The following is a 19795-nucleotide window of genomic DNA, read 5'->3' on the forward strand; positions in this document are numbered from 1 at the left end:
TGAATTTGTGTGGGGGGGTGGAGGGTGAGAAAACCTGGATTTGTGCTGGAAATGGCCCACCTGTTGATCACTTTAGATAAGCTATTACCAGCAGGACAGTGGGGTGGGAGGAGGTATTGTTTCATATTCTCTGTGTGTATATAAAGTCTGCTGCAGTTTCCACGGTATACATCTGATGAAGTGAGCTGTAGCTCACGAAAGCTCATGCTCAAATAAATTGGTTAGTCTCTAAGGTGCCACAAGTACTCCTTTTCTTTTTGCGAATACAGACTAACACGGCTGTTCCTCTGATACCCCTGTGAGCGGCAGAAGCTGTGCCAGTGGGAGAAGCTCTCCTGCTGACATAGCACTGTGCATGCTAGCGCTTATGCTGGTGTAACTTATGTCACTCCGGGGGTGGAATATTCACACCCTGAACGACATAAATTTTGCCGACATAGGTGGTAGTGCAGACATAGCCTTAGATTATAAACTCGTTGGGGGCAGGGACTGTCTTTCTGTTCTGTGTTCGTACAGCACCTAGCACACTGGGCTTCTGGACCATGACTGGTGCTCCTAAGCGCCAAAATAATATAAATAAATAATAATAATTGCAAGTAACGCCTAAGATTACTGTTTTGCATTGGTCAGCACTCTGTACATAGTCAGCGTCACTGTATCACTATAATCAGTTCCCCCTGTTATTTGTGTGGTTTTTTTTTTTTTTATATTGTAATATGGGAGCGGGGAAGAAAACATTTAAAAATGGGAATATTTTGAAGAAATTTTAAAATCACAAAAATTAGGAGGGAGACAAGGTGGGCGAGGTAATATCTTTTATTGGACCAACTTGGTCCAGTAAAAGTTATTACCTCACCCACCTTGTCTCTAACATCCTAAGACTGACACGGCTAGAACAACACTGCACACAATAAAACGGCAGGGGCTGTCTAAGGCTGGTATAGTGCCTGAAACTACTTTAAACTCAGTTTTTAAAATGGACTAGATTTCAATCTGATGATGTTCTTTTACTGTCTCATTTCAACACTGACCTAGAAATCACGTGCCAGCAGAGGGCGACCTTTCCAAATTGCCTGAAACTGAATGTGTCTTTTTGCTTCTAAATAAATGGGTTTCTGCAGGCCTTGAACTGATAAATACGGCTGGATGCTAGTGGGTGGTATTGAAAGAGAACTCCTGAAATTTGCTCTTTCCTCACCTTTGTTAAAAATATACTTTCTTAGTTACAGGAGAAATATTACTCCCCCTCCCTCACCCAATAACTAGAGAAAACTTCTGAAGACTAAAATTCCCTCCCCCCTTTGCAGTGATAAAACAGATCAGTTTTAACTCTGCCGCAGCTTGGAAAGGCTCTGAGCAGCAGCAGGGGCACTAAGACCGTTTGTAGTCTCTTTAAGACAGTCTGCAAGCATAGGTGCCGACTTCTTCCGCTGGTGGGTGCTTGACTCTCCTCTGCTCCCCAGCCCCGCCCTGACTCCAGCCTTGCTCCACCCCCTCCTGCCCCTGCCCCACCCCCATTCAAACCCCTTCCCCAAAGTCCCTACCCCAAATCCACCCCCCTCCCTGCCCCTATTCTGACTCCTTCCCCAAATCCTCGCCCTGGCCCCGCCTCTTCCCCACCTCCTCCCCTGAGCGCGCCATGTTCCCACTCCTCCCCCTCCCTCCAAACGCGCTGCCAAACAGCTGTTTGGCGGCTGCAAGGCGGGAAGCGCTGGGAGGTAAGCAGAGGAGCGGGGATGCGGCGCGCGCAGGGGAGGAGGCGGAGGAGGAGGTGGGGCGTGGGGATAGGGGAGCTTGGCTGCCAATGGGTGCAGAGCACCCACTAATTCTTCCCCGTGGGTGCTACAGGGCTGGAGTCGGGGCCTATGTCAGCAAGTAGGGTTGCCAACTTTCTAACTGCACAAAACCGAATACCCTTGCCCTGCCCCCGGCCCTGCCCCTTCCCTGAGGCCCCGCCCTGCCCAGCGCCTTCTCCAAGCCCCCCCTTACTCACTCCACCCCCCCCTTCGTTGCTTGCTCTCCTCACTCACTTTCATCATGCTGGGGCAGAGGATTGGGATGCGGGAGGGGGTGAGGGCTCCGGCTGGGGGTGTGGGCTCTGGGGTGGGCCCATGGATGATGGGTTTGGGGTGCAGGAGGGGGCTCCTGGCTGTGAATGAAGGGTTTGGGGTGCAGGAGGGGGATCAGGGCTGGGGTAGGGGGTTGGGGTATGCGCTCAGGGAGGGAGTTGGGATGTGGGAAGGGGTCCCGAACTGGGGCAGGGGGTTGGGGTGCAGGAGAGGGTTATGGGTTGTGGGCTCCGGCTGGGCGGCACTTATCTCAGGTGGCTCCCAGTCAGCGGCGCAGCAGGGTTAAAACAGGCTCCCTGTCTGCCCTGGCCCTGCGCGGCTCCCGGAAGCGGCTGGCATGTCTGGCTTCTAGGCGGAGGGGTCAGGGGGCTCTGCATGCTGCCTGCAGCCACTGCCCCTGCAGCTCCCATTGGCCACGGTTCTGGGCCAATGGGAGCTGCAGAGCTGGCACTCGGGGCGGGGTCAGTGCGTGGAGCCCTCGTGCCAGACCCTGCACCTAGGAGCCGGGCATGCCTGATGCCTGGCAACCCTATCTACAAGGGGTAGGCAGATAATGAGCTGAGACTACTGCTCATTATGCATAAAAGTACTTTTTAACTGTTACCTCTTCCTTCCCTCCATTTGCCTCAATACTGCCAAACCCAAGAGTTCAAAAATCACGCGAGTGGCTTAAAAATCATGAGATTTTCATTTTAAAAAACTACCATTTGAGGTTCTTTGTATTTGCCTTTTGGGTTTGACCTTTTTTGGGGGGTGATACAGTCAGATCACTTTTTCAAACTTTTCATCCACAACCATGAGGGCGTTTTAAAACGAGAGCCGCTCGTCTCACAGTCACATGATTACAGGAGCTGGGACTTTAAGAAAACCACCAAATATGGTGAGAGGTGTGGTGAAATTGAGAGTGGGCTACACTGCGTCTGTTTCATTGTGTCTTGTCATGAAGCTAGGTTTGTATGGTCTCTGAAGCAGAGCACAATGGGGACCTGATCCTTGACTGGGCCCACTAGGCACGACTGCAATCCAAGTTACTAATAATTGGGTTACACTCAGTTCATATTTGGAAGGTTTTCTTTGCTGCTAGGGAGAGCTCGAAACCCTTTTTATATGACAGCTGAAATTCTGCAGAGGTTAGCAGCCCTGGCCCAGCACTTCCTCCTCCCGCGGATTTTTCAAGCCCTGTCTCAGGGGAAATCACAAAGCCAAGCCCTTCCCTGCCAGAGAGCCCACCAGAGAGTCTCCCCCAGAGAGTCTCCCACCAGAGTAACAATGTCCCCATTTGGAAAAAAACGGGCACCTTCCCCAAAGAAAAGGGGGTTCCCTCCCAGAAATGAGTCTCCCTTCCCCACCCCTCACAACAGGGAGAATGAATTTCCCTGACATGCGGGGGTCTTTTCTCCTGCACAGGGTCTGTCCCTCAATTCACAGCGAGGGTACCGCCCGCACCACCCCCGATGTGAGGCTGAGCAACTCGCCCGACCCACGCCTTGGCCCTTTGCCTATGGTGTCATGGCGTCGGGAACAATGGCCGCAGGCCACGTCACGTGATACAGCCTACCGCCTCCCCGGCCGGGTAAACTACGATCCCCATAGCGCTCCGCGGCGGCACTGGGCGGAGGGTCCGCTTGAGCCACCGCCGCAAAGTGCCGCGGCTTTGGAGCGGCGTTCTTTACGGCTGAAGCTTGAGCTTGCTTTTCCGCAGCTTTGCCCTGCCCTCCTGAGCCGGAGGTTCTGAGCCCTGGGATGTAACGTGCAGGATGGGAGGTCGGTGTTGAGCTTCCCCCCGCCTCGCCGCCCCCAGCCGGACCGAGCGGGGCCCCCCTCCCCCGGGCAGGATGGAGGAGGAGAGCATGGAGGAGGAGGGGGGCAGCAGCAGCAGCTATGAGGCCATGATGGACGATCAGAACCATAACAACTGGGAGGCCGGTGTGGATGGCTACAGGCAGCAGCGCCCTGCGGGCCATGCCCAGGCCCCCCTCGGGGACAGGGCCCTGCAGCTGCCCGCGGATAGGAAGGGCCACCGGGGGCAGCCGCAGGAGGAGGAAGAGGCCCAGATGGTGCCCGAAGCCAATGGCCTGATGAAGGGCTGTGACTCTGCAGGGGCTGCTGGCAAGGGAGGAGCCGTCGCTGCTGCCACCATCAACACCTCCACCTCCAAGTTCTGTGAGTGACAGAGCCTGGCCTGGCCCGCCCCGGAGAGGCCTGCACCCCACCCCGAGAATGCCCTGGGTCCCACCAGCTTCCCACACATACACCCTGTGACCAGGCGGCCCTGGCCTGGAGTCTGTCCCTGTGTCGCCCCTGGCATACTCACACTCTGCGCCTGGGGTCCCCAGCCTGCCCTTGTGTTACACGTGCTGTGTCCGGGGCCTGGGAGTCTACCCGAACTGCCACTGCCCCACCCCCTTCTGTAAAACGGGGCTGAAGCTGGGACTTCGCTTGTGTGTCTGAGCTATGCTTCCCTCCACTTCCTGGAGTCTAGGCTGAAACTGTCCTCTCACCCACCATGTGTTTGCCCTTCTCATCCTGCTGCTTAGCTAAAACTGTCACTGTCTTTCGCGCCTCCTTCCCTTTGAACACTCTCTTTCCCCCACATGCCTGTATGGGCCTTGAGTCCGTTCTCAAACTGGTCCACTTCCCTGATTGTCTCAGCCCTTGCCTGTATCTGAACTAAGAACAAAAATATTTGAATGGTTGACTGAGTTGGAAGTAGAAAGCATCCCTTCGCCCTCATGCTTCCCACTTGCCTCAGAGCTGGGACTTCCCATGCTGCTTGGCTACTCACCTGGTGGGCTCCAGGTAGTTTGGTATCAAGTATCAGGTTAGCCGTGTTAGTCTGTGTCCACCAAAACAATGAGGAGTCCAGTGGCACCTTAAAGACTAACAGATTTATTTGGGCATAAGCTTTCGTGGGTAAAAAAACCACTTCTTCAGATGCAGTTGCATCTGAAGAAGTGGCTTTTTACCCACGAAAGCTTATGCCCAAATAAATCTGTTAGTCTTTAAGGTAGTTTGGTAGATTCAGAAATATTTCAGAAAGGTCACAATGGAATGGTCATTTCAGCTTCTTCTGAATGAAATTTATGAATTCTGCAAGAAATCTTGAAATTTAATTTTTCATTCTGTTTTGGAACAATTTTGTTAAAAACAAAATTTCAGAATTTTCTGTGTAATGTGAATTCCAGTTTTCAGACAACTCTGTTTTTTAGATTTGAGGGTGAAGGAACTGCTGTGTTTGCTTTTGTGTTGTGTGGGTCTCCTAAAATATAGATCTGTCATTAAAATGGCAGATTTCTTTTTTTAAGTATATTTGAGCATTTGTTCCCAGAGCTCCCATGAAATAGCTATGTACTAGTAGGTATGCAGACCTTCACTTATCTTCAGAATTCCCTTATCCAGTACTGCTATGTAAAAACTAGTAAAATGGTTTAATCAAAATATTTATGAAATCACGAACAAATGTTTGGTTTATTAGAACTCCTCAATGTGATCATCAGTGGTTCTCAACCAGGGGTCTGAGGCCCTGTGGGAGGCCATGAGCAGGTTTCAGGTGGTCCTTCAAGCAGGGACAGCTTTAGACTTGCTGGGTTCCATGGCAGAAACCTGAAGCTCCACCACATGGGACTGAAGCCTGGTGCCTTGAGCCCTGCTATCCGGGGCTGAAGCCGAAGTCTGAGCAGTGTAGCTTTGTCGGGGGCCCCTGTGGTGTGGGGCCAGGTAATTGCCCTGCTTGCTACCCCATAACGTTGGCCCTCGCTTTTATATGCAGAAAAACAGTTGTTGTGGCACAGGTGGGCTGGGGAGTTCTTATAGCATGAGGGGGCTCGGAAAGAAAAAGGTTGAGAACCCTGTGATAGATCATCTTGGCCTATGACAGATAAACGTTGGTGGTATGTGTACATGAGCAACATAGATCTTAGCTTCTGCAGCTGCTGCTCGAATGGCATAGTCTATAGAGGCACTGTGATCTGAATGCAGGGCCAGGAACTCCTTTTGTTTTAATTTTGGCTCTGACACTGACTCTATTCTTGGTCTTGGATAAACCATTTAATCTCTCTGCCTTAGTTTCCACATCTGAAAAATGGGGATAATAATTACTCCACAGGTATGTTCTGAGGATGTTTTGAAGAGATAAGTGTGTGGGAGTGAGGAGATGGAAGAGGAGGGACAACCCAACAATTTCTCTCCTGCCTTCCCCACCTCAGCAGCAGCTTACTGTCTAAACCAGGGGTTCTCACAACAAATGTTTTGGTGGCCTCAGAGTGTGGCCACTAACTCTTGCTGGTGGCCACTCTGACAATATTTCCTAAAATATTTTAGGAAAAACAAATAAGTATGCACATATACACGTCCAAATCATTGTAATTTATTTATGCAGTAGGAAGGTGGTAGGAAATAGAGCTCCCCATTCAGTACACCCAGACTTTGCTTCTATTCTTGTGCTCAGTGTGTGTCATGGAACAGGAGCCCCTCACCTTGCCGGGGAGCTGCCAGGCCTGTTGAACAGCTGTGGTATCTAAGGCAACTGTAAACAGCAGGTGCGGCCTCAGGCAGGGAAAGTGCCAACCCATCTCTCTGTTCCTGCCTCCTCTGGCGCTTCAGCGAGAGCCCTCCCCGGGGAAGGTGGGCCGGGAACTCACCAGCCACCGGTGGAGTCCCAGGCTTCCTGTGCCCCAGCTGGGTGGGAGCAGGGGAGATGCCCAGGGGAGCGCCCCAGTGACCGAGAGCCACAGCTGCCTCCACTGACAAGAGCTGCCTCCGACACTGGCCCCACTTGTTTCCAGAGGTGCTGCCCAGAGCCCCCAAGGAGGTTGCGCAATGCAGGGCACCGATCCCCGCTGGCAGCGCCAGCGTAAACACCAAAGCAGTACATCTCGCTGCCCTTGGTAACAGCTACTCAGGAGCAACAGCTGGGTGCTGCAGGGAGGGGCTGCTGCTTTGCCAGCACCTCCTCTTCCCCCCCCCCCCGCCCCCATCCCACTCTGCCCGTGCTTTGGAGGCTGTCATGGCTGCAAAAAAATCCACCTTTGGCAGCATTTGAGAAATGCTGGTCTAAACTACTCTTCAATCTTGCAGTTTTAAAATACATACAGGAGGTCAAATCTATTTTAATATATAAATAATATTCTGGTAAGGTTGGTAGACCTAAAACTAGATAGACTTGATGTTGCATATTTAATTTCACATTGTCCTCCTTTTGTTCCCATAAAAGACTTAAAAGAAGTTACTTCTCTGTTGCGAGTTTTGTTGTACATCGCCAGATAGATGATTCTAAACCTAATATTTATAGAAGCCGTTCATTTTATAGTGTTTTTTTTCTAAGGTCATTAGAGAGTCAGTTCATGTTGTTTTACTTAAAATATTGAGAACTTATCGATTGTGTTTGTAATCAGATCGTAGGATAATTGTAGAGAAAATGGGTAAAGCGCAGTTTGCATCAACGCACAATGTGGCTGTAAACTGTTTTAAGTTTGGCTTTAGCTCTACTTGCAAACATGGCTAATATGGATTTGTTGCTCAGCTTAATAAATCCTTGTTTGGCAGTGCAGATAGCAGCAGGATGATTGAGATATGCTGATGTATGTTTACCCAAATTATGTAAGAACTTAATTATAAAGCATTCTGTGTTCATTTTTCTGTGTAAGAAATCCATTGATGTAGACAAAAGTTTGAAATTTACTCTTGGTAAGCATTTTGAGTAGTGAGTGGGAAGTAGTGGTGTGTAATGCAGCCACAGAATGGATTCATAATTTTGCTACGTTATGCCAGGGTATAGCTGGGGAAAAATGCCATTGGACATTCTTTTAACATTCTGTACTACTTTGTTTAAAAACAAAGGACAATGGGGAATGGTCATCATATGAAGAGCAGCAATTTTTACAGGTAAACTCTTCATACAGTATATGACAGAATGTTTTCCAAAAGCATTCATTCTTAGAACTAATTTGTTATAGTTGTGAATGGTGATTGCAAGAGGAATACTAGAGTTATTTTTATTCATACAACAATAAAAGAAAAGTATGAGATGCAAGGTGTGCTTGGTTACAGGTGAGTCGCATCATACGTGCATTTAACTTAAGCAAATTCAACTATATGCGCTCTGCAAAAAAAAAAAAAATAACAAGATACCTGTAAATAGTGTGGGCGATTCCGCCCACCATTCCACTCAATGAGCTTATGCCCTGGAGTGAGCGTGAGATGGGAAATTTGAATCTGCTGTTCCCTCAGTCAGTCTCAGTTCCCGCATGCCTCTCATAGTGTGAGCATCTCGCCACGCTGAGTGTGATTCTAGTGTTTAAAGATACTGTACGTATTTTTCGTACAACATGGCCCATAAATGCAAGCCAACTACTTCATCTGGTGCTCAGCTGAAGAAACAGTGATCTGCTCCAGTGCTGGAGGAAAAACTGGCTGTGTTCGACTTAGTTAGAGACGGTATGTCGGTCTCCAACATGGCACGTAAATATGGCCGCAAAGAATCTAGCATCAAGATTAGAGAGAGAGAAATTCGTCATGCTGTGGCATCAAGTGCTCCAAAAACTGCTAAGATGACAAGCCAGATGCATGATAAGACTTCAGTGAAGACTGAAAAGGCATTAAACTTATGGCTGGAAGACATGAACTGTAAACGTGTGCCTATCGATGGCAACACGTTGCGAGAAGAGGCTCTTAGCCTCTGTGTGCTGTTCAAACCTCCCACCAAAGAGGGACAGCCTTCTGATGAGAAGGAATTCAAAGCCAGCCAAGGCTGGCTTAACAGTTTTAGGAACTGCTTCAATGCAAAAACGTACAGACTACCGGTGAAGCTGCATCTGCCAGTGAAGAGGCAGCAAAAGCCTACCCTGAATAATTAAAGAAAAATCGTAGAAGAAAAGAGCTATCTTCCGGAACAAGTTTTTAATGCTGATGAGACTGGGCTCTTCTGGAAAAAAATGCCCAACAGCACTTACACTTCGAAATCAGAAAGACAAGCCCCTGGCTTCAAAGCAGCTAAAGACCGTGTGACTGTGTTGTTTTGTGGTAATGTGGCTGGGCTTACTCTACAGGGCTGCAAATCGCCGTGCCCTAAAAGACAAGAACAAAAATCTCCTGCCTGTGTCCTGGCAATTAAATAAAAAGGCTTGGGTGACGTCAGCAGTATTTTTGGATTGATTCCACAAGTGTTTCATTCCAGAGGTCAAGCTGTACCTCGAAGAGAAAGGACTTGACTTTAAAGTGTTGCTGATTGTAGACAATGCTCTTGGCCACCCTGTGGCACTCTGGTTTGCGCATAACGATGTTGAAGTCGTCTTTCTCTCCCCCAATATCACCTCCAACCAAGGCGTGATTCGCTGTTTCATGGCCACGTACACGAGGTTTACGTTCTCACGGATACGTAGCGCTATGGATGCCGGTCCCAATCTTAATGTGATGGAGTGTTGGAAGTCCTTTAACATTGCCAATTGCATCACTTATATTAAACAGGCAATGGATGCAATCAAGCCTGAAACAGTCAATTTATGTTGGCAAAACCTATGGAAAGAATGTGTGAATGATTTTAAGGGTTTCCCGACCATTGACAAAGAAGTGAAACTCATTTTTCAGGTGGCCAGGCAAGTGTGTGGTGATGGCTTCGTGGACATCCTTGAGGAAGAAATTGAAGAATTATTTGAGAGCCACAGAGAAACGTTGACTAACGAAGAGTTAGAGGAACTGATAAAATCGTCTACAGAAGATGAAGATGATGATGACGACCAGGAAGAGCCAGCAAGTTGGAATCTTCATAAATTTTCTGAAGTGTTCCAAGCAGCGAAACACTTGAATGATTTAATTTCTGAATATGATCCCTCTATGGAACAAAGCCTCAAAATCACACATAGTATTATGGACGATTTGAGACCATATCAAGAAATGTTTGAGCAGCTCAAGAGACAACAGCAACAGTTGCCGATCACCATGTTTTTCAAGAGAAAAACAACCAGCAGCAGATGAGACTATGCAATCAACTTCTCGAGCTGAACCAGAGCCAACCACTTCATCTACGACTCTCCATCACCTCTGTCTCCTGGGCTGACATCAAGCCCTGATGACCCCCTGTAATTACCCACTGTAATTAAAAATACAGTACTGTAAAATTATATTTTGCATATATACTCTTTATTATTTACTGTCTACATTATACATGTATACATATTACTGTACAGGGTTGTATACACAAGACCATGTACAGTATACTGTACTTTATGGGTGATTTAAGGGATTTTTAAGGGTAATTTTGACTATATACGTGATTTTCACCTTATGTGCTAACTTTAGAACCTAACCCCCGGGTAAGATGTGACTCCACTGTGTATTGGTATATTTGAATGACACTATCTAGCAGGCTTTGCTAGTTTAGTTGGAATTCTCTCAACTATGCTTTGCAATTGCCTAGAATGCAGTTTCTTCCAACTGGCTCTTCCTGATCTGAATTACCTAAGACCTATTAAATAGGACTTGCACTGTAGTTAAGAATAAAGATTTACATTACTCTTGGAGGCCCTGTGCAAACCAGTTTCAGTCAAGCTTTCACCTCTCTCATTTAACACTGCTGATTAATCTTTCTGCATTTTCAGCTTTCCCCCTCTCCTCTTATGCTGACTTTGTTTTGGAATAATGCACTTCACAAATCCACATGGACTGTGAGACCTTTGTGAACATCAAAAGACCCAGAACATATGATTTAGCATTTAGCCATCATGATAGTTTGCAACCACTGTTTGGATGCTCTTTCTGAGAAGGAGTGGGTCCCCATAGGTGATTTAGAAACTGTAATCACCTTGCATTCATGTCCATGTTAACTCTTTCAGTTTTTCCTTTTAAAATTTCTTCACTTGCAGGATCTATTAGTGGATCTGTGAATTTAAATCTGTCTGGAGGACAGTGTTTAGGGACAAAGTGCTTCAGTCTTTTTTTAATTTGTCACTTTGTGCTATACAGGAAGTGAGGTTAGCATAAAAAGAACTTTGCAGATTTCTTATCAATTTCAAGTTTATTTTATGACAATTAGTGATTGCTCTTTGCTGCTTCTTGGCATTTGGACGGCTTCTGAATGAAGTTGATGTGGAAGAGTTCATGGAAGGCCTGGAACGTGAATATTTTTTGGCAGTATTTCAGTTATGACCGTGACATTGGAAATGCTTGTTGCAGTATAAAACTCATCAGCATTCTGCTTTTCCACTTTAATAGACAACATTTAATTCACTGGCACATTTGACTTTAGGCTCTGAAGAAACTGAATGCTCATCTCAAAAAGTGTAGAAAAATTCCTTTTATCTTGATACTTTTCAAATCTTGGCAAAGTTTACAATTTACCTGGGAGGAATTGTTTGGTTTACTTCTGTCCCTTTAATCACCAGTTTTCTATCACTTGTTTCAACAGTAGTCATAGTGTGTCAGATAAAATCATACAGTGATAGCTGGTAATCAGTAATTTGCAGTATTGATCAGCAGTTTTCACATTTAGTATGGTTTGAATGTGAAATAGCCCCGGGATGAATACAACACTGAAAAATAAATAAAAAAAGGTTGCCAGATTTATGTAGAACCACGTTATCAGCTGCCCTTTGGAGAATTGTATAGCTCATACCACACCAGAATTTTCTTCTGATATTTTAGAATGTTTTCACTTACAAATTGAAACTGGAGCCTAATGATGTTGGTGGTTTAAAAACAAAATAAAAAGCAAAAAACACTTACTTTCAAATATGTGCGATATTCATAAACAAATGGAAAAAATACAAATTATTACCCTAAAAACTCACTGAGTTGATCTTCCCATCCCCATCCTGCCCTTGCTCTCGATAAAACCGTTTGTGCAAAATCTTGATGTTACCCCTACGGAACTGATCATCAGGCAGTATTGTGCTAATTCAGCATTTATTCGGTGTGAGTAGATATGGGTGGGAAGAAAGGGATGTGATGTATATGAGAGCAAGAGTTCTTAGAATTCTGGAGAAACTTATTTTTTTTAAGGGAAAGAATAAAATTAGCAGGAATTGGACAGTGCACAGTCCTTGGACCGTTTGATATATAAACATTTTGGTTGGCTTCAGTTGAAAGCTGTGTGGTGGCAATCAAGTGCACTTTACTCCTGAATGGACTAAATAGGGTTTGTAATAGCTTTCTAATTAAAATCTACTACACAATACTTCCAGAATCTATAGGTTCTAGCCAGTTAGTACACTGCAACCGCTACCTCTGTCAGAGGGTTATTCATAAAAGTGTCACTTTACCCCTGCCCTCTTCGAGACTGAAACGGAATAGGTTTTCAGGTTTCTAGTGCTTAATTCTTTGTGGTGCCACAAAAAAGTTGATAGGACTTATCACTCCATTTAAAAATTGATTCCATGTAGTTCCAAATTAGTTCTTAGGTCACTCGATCTCTTTGTCAGGGTAGCATAGTTAATTACACTCAAATCTACATGAGGATTTGGACTAATATTTAGTGTTGGCTGCATGGAGGCATTATTTTTTGGATGAGACTTTAAATGAAAGTCTCTTCTTTCTCTGGTGACCAAACCATTCTTTTTAATACAAGCAGATTAGGCTGTCCAAAGCTACATATAAGGTTTTGTTGAGAACAGCTACCCAGATACTAGACTATTATGAGTCTTAGGGCTAGATCCATAAAGCAATTTAGGTACCTAATTGCCACTTTGAGCACCTAAATCCAGAAATTAAATCCTCAACCCCCCTAGTCAGCTGCCACCTAACTATGTAGGTGCCTAAATTCCCACCTGTAAAGTTCCCATGACACCTAAATTTCTGTTGCTGGCCATGTACACAGCTGCCTTGGTCCTGACACCACTGAGCAGTTTGGTGATTAAGCCTTGGAGGATGCTCAGACTAAATATTTCCCTGCCTGTCTCTCCTGCAGGGCCAAATCCTGTAGACATGTTCCCAGGCATCCTACTGGATCAGGCCATGCATAAAAATCCAAGGAGAAGGAGGTGGTCTCTCTGTTATGCACAATAACCCAGGGGTTAGAGCATTCACCTTGGATGTGAGAGACCTGGGTTCAGGTCCCCCTCTCTGTCTGATTTGGATCAGGCTCTTGAACCCAGGTCTCCCACCTCCCAAGTGAGCTCCCTAAACACTGGTGTGGGTATTATTCTGTCAGGTTGAAGCTGTTCCACTTTGTATAAATTACTTAAATAGTCCTTGTGCCAGAGAGAGCGAGACTGATTCTCTAGCGCAGTGGTGGAGGCGTTCACCTAGGAGGTGGGGATTTGAACTTGGGTCTTATGTTCCAATGACTATTTAATTATTTATATTGCTCTCCTCAGCATTTGCTGTTGGCAGCTTAGGCGGCTCCCCACTCAGCTTGCTGGCTTTTGTGGATCCCATTCTTAGATGCCTCACGTTCCCCATGCATTGCATAGGGAGCCTGGGTGCCCAGCTTGGGGCCGTGGACTCCACTAAGTGACAGGGCATCTAAATGTTACATATTGTAATGCTGAGTTTGTCCCCTTTGTGGCTCTAGTCCTTAATGTCATAGATAACTTTTACTTCATTGATTTGCTGGAGTAGAGTGGCGTGCTGTCAGAACGAAGGTTTAGCTGTGGCTAAGGCAGGCTACAATACTCGATAGGCGTGCTATGTACACTGCTGAGTGTCCTAAAGCCTCTGGTGTCCATCCATTTGCAATGAACAGAATGTATAACAAATATTAAGCAAGGGTGAACAAATAGTTTTGCCAAGATGGGCTGACGGTATAGCATTTTAGTGTTATACAGTCAGCAAAACTGCTGAATCTGAACTAAATGTTATAAGAAGAAATATGTAAAGTACCATTCTACTGAGAAATCTTTTCAATTCAGTTCTGCTTTTGATGCTGCTATTCAGACACTTGCTTGACTCGCACCTCTTTCCATGCCCTTTGTATCTTTCTTTTCTTGTGTTTGTCTTCTTTCATGTTGCAAGTTTTGCCTGAAATCCTCTCCCTCTTGTTGCATTAAGCTACCATGCTCCCTTCATTCAAATCCCAAACTAAAACATGTTTAGTTCACTAATCCCATCAATGTTAATCCACCAAAGAGAGTAGTGATGCTATATTTAGAAAAGTATTTAAAATATCTTCATGGTTTCTGACTATATCCCTCTCCAAAATGTTGTTCGAATTTATATTGTCCATTTAGAATGTGAGCTATTTGGAACTGAAGCAGTCTTTTCTTGTGTTCTGAGGAGCATAGAATCATAGAATATCAGGGTTGGAAGGGACCTCAGGAGGTCATCTAGTCCAACCCCCTGCTCAAAGCAGGACCAATCCCCAACTAAATCATCCCAGCCAGGGCTTTGTCAAGCCTGACCTTAAAAACTCCTAAGGAAGGAGATTCCACCACTTCCCTAGGTAACGCATTCCAGTGTTTCACCACCCTCCTAGTGAAAAAGTTTTTCCTAATATCCAACCTAAACCTCCCCCACTGCAACTTGAGACCATTACTCCTTGTCCTGTCCTCTTCTACCACTGAGAATAGTCTAGAACCATCCTCTCTGGAACTACCTCTCAGGTAGTTGAAAGCAGCTATCAAATCCCCCCTCATTCTTCTCTTCTGCCGACTAAACAATCCCAATTCCCTCAGCCTCTCCTCATAAGTCATGTGTTCCAGACCCCTAATCATTTTTGTTGCCCTTCGCTGGACTCTCTCCAATTTATCCACATCCTTCTTGTAGTGTGGGGCCCAAAACTGGACACAGTACTCCAGATGAGGCCTCACCAATGTCGAATAGAGGGGAACGATCACGTCCCTCGATCTGCTTGCTATGCCCCTACTTATACATCCCAAAATGCCATTGGCCTTCTTGGCAACAAGGGCACACTGCTGACTCATATCCAGCTTCTTGTCCACTGTCACCCCTAGGTCCTTTTCCGCAGAACTGCTGCCTAGCCATTCGGTCCCTAGTCTGTAGCTGTGCATTGGGTTCTTCCGTCCTAAGTGCACGACTCTGCACTTATCCTTATTGAACCTCATCAGATTTCTTTTGGCCCAATCCTCCAATTCGTCTAGGTCCCTCTGTATCCTATCCCTGCCCTCCAGCGTATCTACCACTCCTCCCAGTTTAGTATCATCCGCAAATTTGCTGAGTGTGCAATCCACACCATCCTCCAGATCATTTATGAAGATATTGCACCAAGCTTCCTGCTCAGATAATAATACAATTTTGAACAGATCAGTTCAGATTTGGTAAAAAACGTGCTCTGTATTGTATTGTATTGACTATTTGTGTCTTTGGGCTAGTTGGAACTTGTGTTCAAGCTCCCTGTGAGCAAGAGCTAGCAAAGTGGTTCTACTAATGCAATACACTATGCGTTTTTGAGGGAAAAGGTGTTGTTCATTCTAGAACAGCTGGAATTGTTCCATGGGCAGTTAATCAAGCGTCTGTGTCTGAGAAGAGAGAGCTTTAATTTCAGATGTTAGGGGCTTGACTGTGCCTGTGTGGATGCCCAAAGTGTGTGGGGGAAAAGGACACAAGGAACAAAAGTGGGATGGTGGTTGAGCTCAGTAGTATATATAGTCCTAGGTACTTCTGTCCCTCATTACCATAATATCTGAGTGCATTACAATCTTTAATGTATTGCTTCCTGCAACATCCCTGCCAGGTATGGGTGAACTATGCTTCTCTTATAGAAGGAGAACTAAGGCCCTGAAAGATATAGGGGTTGTCTACATGGTGCCTTATTTTACACCCCAGCCAGTGTAGACTAATATTCACTGGTGTGTTGTGCACTAACTGGCTCATATGGCCCCTTGCTGGCATGCACAAAAAGTTCCCTAGTGCGTGTTAATGGTCTACATCAACACACACTAGGGAACTTTTAGGATATGTCTACACTGTTTTAAAACTGGTGGCAGTGAGTGTAGAGACTTGAGCTCAGGCTATGGCACTAAAATCAGTTGCATAGATGTTCAGGCTTGGGCTGGAACTCAGGCTCTGAAGCCTGGGGAGGGGGTGGGTTTCAGATCTGGAGCTCCAGTCTGAGCCCAAATGTCTACACAGCTTATATTTAGTGCTGTAGCATGAGTCAGTCTTTAGACTTGGGGCCAGAGACTTGCCACAGATTTTGAAACACAGAATGGACATGAGTATGAGTATGCACCAGCAGGATCCACAGCGGCCAATTAATACACAATATGCTGGCACACATTGGAATTTACACTACAGTTAGTGTGGACTAATGCACCATGTAGACAAGTCCTAAATTGTCGCTGCATTGACCCATGAACCTTGTAGTCAAGAGTGTTGATGGTCCATTGTAAGATGGTGCGGTTCGCATACCAGTTGAGAGGGAGTGTTCTGGGAAACTGATGCTCCCAGCCTACCCTTGTTCTTCTGGTGTGGGAGAGCTTAGTGTTAATCTTTAATTCTGGTTTCCCACACAGTTGCATAATTTGTCATATGCTAAGTCACTGAGCCACTTTCTGTTTGTTTCATTTTGTCATTATTGGAGCTTCCAGGATGGTGATTTTCCCTTTTACAGCAGAATTGGTAACTCTTTTCTGGGGCCACAAAACACTGACTTAGCAACTTTTCCATTTGTAAACCTCAGATACAAATTAGGGCATAACCTCTATTGTGCAAGATGGGTGTATCCTGACAAAAATTAAATGCAGTTATTCATAGGGAGTTCTCTGCCTGCTTATCAGTTGTGATCTTAAATTGCTGACAGTTCACCAGCCTCTGAGTACCTCAGCTAAAAGTGCAGTAAAACACAGCTTTGTCTTTTTTTTTTCCTTACAGTAATGAATGTTATAACCATTGAAGATTATAAGAGCACATATTGGCCAAAGTTGGACGGTGCCATAGATCAGCTTTTAACTCAGAGTCCTGGTGACTACATCCCTATCTCCTATGAACAAATATACAGGTAAAGAACCCTTTAAGTACTACATAACTTCCTTTCAATTGAATTTATGTGTAAAATCCTCCCTTACAAGCTACATATGTTATTGATTTTGTTTATTATATAAAATGCAATCCATTTACTACTCATGTGGTTAGAATGGGAAAAAATAAGCTGTAAAAATATCCTTGCATCTTCTGTCAGGGAATACATGCATTTATGCTTGATCTACGTAGAGCAAAACCATGATCATCTTGAATAAGTGAAAACTATAAAATACGGTGCCCCTACAGAATTTTGGTATAATACACCCAGAAGTGTGTAACGCACCATTAATTATGGCAGTTGAGGGAGGCGTCATGGTAAGAAGTTGAGTGAATGCCTCAAGTAACCTTTTAGGGTATGGTTACACAGCAAAAAAATCCCCACCTTAACAAGTCTTGGGGCCTCTGTCAACTGACTTGAGCTCACGCTTCAAGGCTAAAAGTAGCAGTGTAAACATTCAAGCTTGGGCTGGACCCAGGCTCTGAGACCCTCTTCCCTCACCAGGCTTCAGAACCCAGGCTCCAGCATGAGCCGAAATGCTTACATTGCTATTTTTGGCCCTGCAGCATGAACCTGAGTCTATTGACCCAGGTCCTGAGTCTCACTGCCGTGGGTGTTTTTTTGCTGTGTAGACATACCCTTAGAAGCCTGATCCTGCAAGGTGCTAAGAGTCTCCTCTAGAAAAGGATTAGTGATTTATATTTCTAAATTTGGGATGAAAGGGAGTTTTTGCCCTGTGGGTGGCAGCTATTCAGGGAGTCGGAGAAAAGCTGGTGAGGAGAGATGCAGCTGCTTTTATTGGGTAAGGGGCTGACTCTTGCTAGTGACACCAGCAGATTAAAGCCACCTTCCATGTTCCTTAGCAGAGGACTGGGTTCTAAGCATGGGTGCCAGGAATGCAGTCCTATTTCAGCTCTATTTCATGAGGCTTATGGCCTCTCAGCTCTTGTCTACTGCCCCCGCTTGGACATAGCCTTCCACTTCTCCATCCCCATTTCCCCAAGCTGGGTCCTTAGAAAAAAGAGCCAGATGGGGAAAATTAAATTACCTGTCACATTGCATCTAGGGCACTGCCTGTTGCTGCCTTGCTGTTTAATAAAAGTATTTATAATTTTTCAATAATTACAAAATTAATCACCTCTACCCTGCTCTTCTCTCCCGCTGCCCTGCTCTTAGAAAATGCTCTCCTCAGTCTCTGGACTGCAACATCTGTATCAAAAATTAAGAGGGATAAGTTCACTTTAATTAATTAGATGGTAACTGAATCTTTATTCTTTAGAAGTAACAGGTGTTCTCCCCATCTAGAAATCTCAAATGAGCACAAAGCCAACAATAAAGACAAGCTTAGCACCTACCAGCATTGACCTATGATAAACAATAAACACAGCAAATCCAGACCGTTTTTTTCCCCAGATAATTAGACTAACTCTTTACTCCTTTAGAAATAAAAATAATTGGTTTATTGTTTATAGATTTGGAGAGGAAAAACGGTCTTCTGGTTAAGGCACTGGACTGGAACACTTCTGAATGAATGATATATTTTCATGAGAAACTAATCATAAGGATAAATAATTTTAAATTGCTCCCAAAGGATTTTAGTCTCAGAAGCAACAATTAGTATTCAGATTGTGATGGTGCCTACAGGTCCCAACAGAGATCAAAGCCTTAGTGTTCTAGCCACCATACAAACACATAGTAAGAGACCATTCTTATCTCACAGAGATAAATAGACGCTAAATAGACGGGGTAGATCAAGCATAGGGGAAAGAATATATATATATTTTTTTTTTATACTGACACACAAAAATGAAGAGACAAAGTGTTGCAGGAATTCAGTAAGAGAGCCAGGACTTGAAAGCACATCTCTTGTTCCAGTCCAGTGCCTTAACCAGAAGACCGTTTTTCCTCTCCAAATCTATAAATAGCTACGCATCTTTATCTTTCTTGCTGTCTGAGAAAGAGATGGGAAAAACAAAGACCTTCTGGACCTTAAAACCTAAGTTGTACTAAATAAAGTAGCCAATCTTTCTCTCACACACAAAGTACTTACATAAAGTCTGCCTATACACTGAATATTTTTCCTGTATCCCTGAGGAGTTAAAAATAACAGACACAATCTGTAGAGAGCATCTCTCAGAGGAAGAAAATCTGAGGTAGACGGATCAGTTGTACTTCTAGTACTTTTTATAAGCTCTCTTTAAATCTAATTAAAAATTAGAATTTCGATCACCATTATTCAACAGTAGAAAATTTACAAATCTCAGATTATTTTCCATTCAATTATCTTCTAATTGTTCTATTTGGGGAGTTGATAATCTCTCATTGAAGTGTGGGACTGTGCTAAAAGGAACAGCAGTCTGGTAAAATTCTCTTTCAGCTTCCTTAGAGTGATATCAGAGCAGTGGTGACTCAGACTCAGCCTGCACTTGGGAAGTGAGAACAGGATCTGAAAATGGGAAATAAGTTCTAAAATAGAAGTCTTCAAATAAAAACTTAAACACACACACCTATATTCATATACTAACATTGTCTAACTATAGCTGTTTAACTACATAAAGGATTGCAGAAATTCAGGGCAGGAGTAGATATAGCAGCAATTCAAAGTACATTCCTGCAGAATGTCACGTAGAACTTTGTAAAATGACGTACTATTTCAAATGAATCAGTCCACTTCACTTATTGTGGGAGTGGCCACATATTGTGCTGTGTCTGAACAAATAAACCCCACAGCCATGTGCTGTCTTTATCTAAATGTCAGTTTGACACAACCAATCTCATCTGCCTTATTCTGTCTCCATTTCTCTTCATCCAAATTACA

At 44.8% G+C, this 19795-nt stretch overlaps 1 protein-coding gene across 2 annotated transcripts in view; it reads left to right on the forward strand.

Moving 5' to 3' along the window:
• The first annotated feature begins 3725 nt into the window (after positions 1 to 3725).
• The window catches only part of CACUL1 (CDK2 associated cullin domain 1), an 83547-nt gene continuing 67477 nt past the window's right edge, over positions 3726 to 19795 (forward strand). Inside the window, exons 1-2 of one of the 2 annotated variants that reach the window (XM_048858025.2) lie at positions 3726 to 4232; positions 16830 to 16956. In XM_048858025.2, coding sequence (XP_048713982.1) covers positions 3905 to 4232; positions 16830 to 16956 — 455 coding nt within the window. In that variant the 5' untranslated portion in view covers positions 3726 to 3904. The remainder of the gene's footprint in view (positions 4233 to 16829; positions 16957 to 19795) is intronic. The other variant, XM_048858024.2, reaches the window with a different exon arrangement.

Source organism: Caretta caretta, chromosome 7 (assembly GCF_965140235.1).
Source record: "Caretta caretta isolate rCarCar2 chromosome 7, rCarCar1.hap1, whole genome shotgun sequence".
Lineage (NCBI taxonomy): Eukaryota > Metazoa > Chordata > Testudines > Cheloniidae > Caretta > Caretta caretta.